Source organism: Lathyrus oleraceus, chromosome 6, assembly GCF_024323335.1.
Source record: "Lathyrus oleraceus cultivar Zhongwan6 chromosome 6, CAAS_Psat_ZW6_1.0, whole genome shotgun sequence".
Classification (NCBI taxonomy): Eukaryota; Viridiplantae; Streptophyta; class Magnoliopsida; order Fabales; family Fabaceae; genus Lathyrus; species Lathyrus oleraceus.
In genome coordinates this window covers 207643711-207648265 of record NC_066584.1, presented here as the reverse complement: position 1 = coordinate 207648265, position 4555 = coordinate 207643711, and the positions used below count along the sequence as shown (strand labels likewise).

At 39.0% G+C, this 4555-nt stretch overlaps 1 protein-coding gene and 1 long non-coding RNA gene across 3 annotated transcripts; both read left to right on the top strand.

Annotated features, from left to right (window-relative positions):
• Positions 1–549: 549 nt before the first annotated feature.
• On the top strand, positions 550–1450 carry LOC127094803 (plastoglobulin-1, chloroplastic-like). Its single transcript, XM_051033581.1, has 2 exons — positions 550–1137; positions 1342–1450. The coding sequence occupies exons 1-2, from the start codon at positions 569–571 to the stop codon at positions 1448–1450; spliced, it is 678 nt and encodes a 225-aa protein (XP_050889538.1). The 5' UTR covers positions 550–568.
• Positions 1451–1536: 86 nt separating this feature from the next.
• Positions 1537–2387, top strand: LOC127096925 (uncharacterized). Of its 2 annotated transcripts, none has more exons than XR_007792870.1 (3): positions 1537–1746; positions 1883–2086; positions 2360–2374. It is a non-coding gene; the product is annotated as an uncharacterized LOC127096925 (long non-coding RNA). The 2 variants fall into 2 exon arrangements; XR_007792869.1 differs by having other exon boundaries at positions 1538–1746; positions 1883–2045; positions 2360–2387.
• Positions 2388–4555: the final 2168 nt, after the last annotated feature.

Sequence of the window (4555 nt, the reverse complement as noted above, 5' to 3'; positions counted from 1 at the left end):
GATTAATAAAGTCCCTGGAATAGATAGTCCGTTTAATGTATTAAGTGTGACTTAATCATGAGACACTACGCCAAAAAGGTTTTTTAACAGCGCATCTTAGACAGCGCTTTTAAAAGAAAGCGCTGCCTAAGGTTAAAATAAAAATAAAACACGGAAAATGTTCTAAAAAAATAATGAAAGCGCTGTCTAAGGGGGGGTCTTAGACAGCGCTTTTAGAAAGCGCTGTCTAAGACCCCCCCCCCCCTTAGACAGCGCTTTTAGAAAGCGCTTTTAAATATAGACCTTAGTCAGCGCTTTTGAGAAAGCGCTGTTTAAAGTCTTTCAATTAAAAAAAAATTAAAACCAAAAGCGCTGTCTAAGGTGGGGGTTTAGAAAGCGCTTTTGGAAAGCGCTGTCTAAGGCATATCTTAGAAAGCGCTTTCCACAAAAGCGCTGTCTAAGGTCTAATTAAAATTAAATTTCAGACTTCTATTTTCGTTCTCAGTTCTTTTTGTTTTCCCTCCTGCGATTAAACCCCTCCAGCGAACCCTAACAGCGAACGAGAATTTTCAGCTTCAAACATTTTGCGATGGCTCTACTCTCCTCCACACTACGCGCTCCACTCGTCTTCTCCAAAAACCCTAAACCCGTCTCTCTCTCTTCCCTTCACTCTCGAATCTATCTATCTCCTCGCTCTCCCAGGTTCCCTTCCCTTCGCTTCATCTCCGCCGCCGGCGATACCGGAGACGCCGAAAAGCCATCTTCCAATATCTCCGACGAGTGGGGCGAGGGGTCTGAGCCCGAAACCAAACCGTTCACATATTTCAAGCTTCCAGATTCGGATCCTCCCAAGGACGAGGATGAATGGGGAAAAGGAGCGGCAGCTGGAGCCGGAAGCTATAACGACGCCGGGAATGGAACTCCAACTTTCGTTGCCGAAGCTTCGCCGGAGGCGGAGGCGGAGGATGGAGTTGATGAAAATCTTGAGGGGCTGAAGCGTTCTCTTGTTGACACTGTGTACGGGACTGAGCTCGGGTTCCGAGCTCGGTCAGAGGTTCGAGCTGAGGTGTCCGAGTTTGTGGCTCAATTGGAAGCTGCTAATCCCACCCCCGCTCCGGTTGAGGAACCTGACCTTCTCAATGGGAATTGGGTGCTGCTGTAAGTTTTAATCCTTTTGCAAGTTTTGAGTTTATGTGTTATATTAATCCTAGTATTACAATTATAATAATAGTTTAAACGTAAGAGGATTTTGCATAGAAATGAAGGTGTTATTGGCAGTGATGTAACTAACTCGAAATGTCTTGTATTTGTGAGTCTTGATAGAAGTACTAATTGTTTCTATGATTTTCAAACTGAATTCAGGTACACAGCATCTTCTGAACTGTTGCCACTTTTAGCAGCAGGATCATTGCCTTTGTTGAAGTTGGATAAGATTTCGCAAACAAAATATAGCTTATCTTGTTTTGTTTAGTGACACGCAGCAATTGAGATTGCGTCAAAACCAACCAGACGGCAAAAACAAAACAGAAGCAGGTCCCACTCACTTCTCACACAAACACAAACAAAAGAAAATCTTAAAAGTAAAACAAACCCATTCATCATTCTTTCCATTCATTCACTCACAATTCACTTCGCATTTCCAACAAACCCTTCAACCCAAATCCAATACCAACATCACTCTTCTTATTCTCTTCCATCATTCAACCTTTTTTTCTCTATAAAATCCCTCACCCTTTCACCCAATATCATACACAACACACCTATCATGTGAGTTTCTAATCATACTTAACTTGTTACATATGTTTCCTTTTTTTGTACAAACCTAATTACATTAATTTTTGTTTTTCTGATATATAACTAACTGTTTTTGTTTTTTTATTATGTTTTGTTACTGTGAGTGCAGATAGGTTGGTTGAATGTTGTGAACATACAAAAAATGGGTTCATGCCGTGTTTTTATGATCCAAGTCTTCATACTGGTTTGTCTTTTGGTTCAATGCTTTGATGCCAAAGTGCATGCTGATCTTAATGCTGCAACACTTGTTGTAGATGCTTCTCAGGCTTCTGGTAGGAGAATACCAGATACTCTTTTTGGATTATTCTTTGAGGTCAGGATCAGAATTGTTTAGTATCATGATCATTATAAATAATTGATTTTAAAATAAGCTGATAAAAATTGAATCATAACATTTTAACTCAGCCATTCATTCACCTCAGAAAGTGGAGATTAGAAGCAAAATTAAGAACAGACTTTGAGGAATAGAAATGGGAAAATAGTGTTTCGCTTTAATTATAGACATGTTTGTTTGTTGTACTTGAATCGGCAATGCGTCGTAGTTAAAATAATAGAAAATGACGAAGTTCTTGAATTTCGGATATAGGAAATCAATCATGCTGGAGCTGGTGGACTGTGGGCTGAGCTTGTGAGCAACCGAGGTCATTTTTGTATTCTGTAAAATTTTAAATGACAAAACTTGCACTAGAAGGTTTCCGCGATATTTGAATTTTTTGTCCAATTTATGTTTTGGTGCCTAATGGATTAAAGGAGAGGCTTGCGGTGTCTTTATCGACCCTTTCTTAAGGAGATTCTGTTCAAATATGTTACTGTTTTCCAGTATAATTAAAACATCGGGAATTCTTGTTTCAGGATTTGAAGTTGGGGGCCCCAACACTCCTTCCAATATTGATCCTTGATCAATTATTGGAAATGAAACGAATATTAATGTTGAAACGGATCCTACGTCTATCTTTGAACGTAACAAGATTGCACTCCGATTAGAGGTGTTATGCGACAATACCTGCCCCGCTGATGGTGTTGGCGTTTATAACCCTGGCTTCTGGGGCATGGTAAGACTAGTTCATGCCCTTGCATCAATTTGATGTTAAATCAGATCCTTATATGATTACTTTCATTACGAGTTATTTTTATTCCTTAGTGGCTGATTCAGCTAGTACTATTTTCAGAATATTGAGCAAGGGAAGAAATATAAAGTTGTTTTCTATGCTCGTTCAACTGGGCCACTTAATCTAGCAGTTTCGTTCACTGGACCTAACGGCGTGGGAAACCTCGCTTCAACCGTGATCACGTGAGCTCTATTTTTATGTGCTGTAGAGACTTGACGAATAAAAGTTTTAATCCCGAAGATCATTTTTTCCATCTATTAATGATACTGATATCTTAACCTTGCAGGGGTTCTGCATCTGATTTTTCAAACTGGACCAAGGTTGAGGCTGTATTGGAGGCCAAGGCAACGATTCGAAACTCGAGACCTCAATTAACGACAACTGCAAAGGGTGTAATATGGTTGGACCAAGTGTCTGCTATGCCAGTGGACACATATAAGGTTGGACCAAGTGTCTGATATGGTTGGACCAACTTCAATTTAGCCTACATCCTGAAATTGCGATAACATTTATATAAATTTTGATATCTGATGCCAATGTAAGTAATACTGTATTTTTCTCCTCTCACCCTATTAATGAGATATTTGTCATTGACTTGGCGCAAGGACATGGTTTCCGAAGTGATCTTTTTCAAATGCTGCTAGATATGAAACCAAGTTTTATCAGATTTCCAGGTATGCATAAAATGATCTTCATCAAATTACTTTCTATGTGTTTGGAACTGTGATTTGGCATGTTTCTTATATTTATTTATTAATGAAGCATAAAGAATTAAAAAAAAAATCTATGATTTGTACCTTTAATTCTTCGGTATATATCGTAGTTTAAAATAAGCATTATTTAGTAATCTTGTATTCCAGTTCACTCTTCTCATTTGTGTATAAGCAATCGAATTACCGATCAAATAACTTTTTGCAATGCTGATTTACACTACATTGCATCAGGTGGTTGTTTTGTCGAAGGCGAGGCTTTAAGAAATGCATTTCGATGGAAAGCTTCAGTTGGACCTTGGGAGGAGAGACCAGGGCACTTCGGTGATGTATGGAAGTACTGGACTGATGATGGAATTGGATATTTTGAGTTCCTCCAAGTTAGTGCCTTTTTTCAAATTTTGATTTAGACGACCATGATGTTCGTATATATTGTAAGTTAAAATGCTTTAGGTTTGTGCTATGCAAGGAAAGTAATATATACTATTGTTTGTTGTTGAGCAGCTATCAGAAACCTGGAAAAAATGTGGTTTAAAACAAAAGCTTCAAAAAATTTCGTATACCTTAGACAGCGCTTTTGTAAAAAGCGCTGTCTAAGGGAGGGATTAGAAAGCGCTTTAGGCAAAAGCGCTGTCTAAGGGGGGGGGCTTAGACAGCGCTTTTTGAAAGCGCTGTCTAAGGTATACCTAAAAATATTAAAATAGGAGGGTCTTAGAAAGCGCTTTTGGCCAAAGCGCTGTCTAAGGGGGGGGGGGCTTAGACAGCGCTTTTAAGATTTAAAAAAGCGTTGTCTAAACCTTTAGCAGCGGAGGTTTAGACAGCGCTTTAAAGCGCTGTCTAAGGCTAAAAAAAGCGCTGTCTAAGGTCTTGATTGTTGTAGTGAGAACACATTAAACATAAGGACACTATTCTTAAAGTATCCATAGTCGAGCTTTAATGTGAAGTGGGATAACATTAAAGCAT

Coding starts and splice junctions, on each gene's coding strand:
- LOC127094803 (XM_051033581.1), top strand. CDS start 569: ATGGCTCTACTCTCCTCCACACTACGCGCTCCACTCGTCTTCTCCAAA. Junction 1,138..1,341: donor AATGGGAATTGGGTGCTGCT/GTAAGTTTTAAT, acceptor AACTGAATTCAG/GTACACAGCATCTTCTGAAC.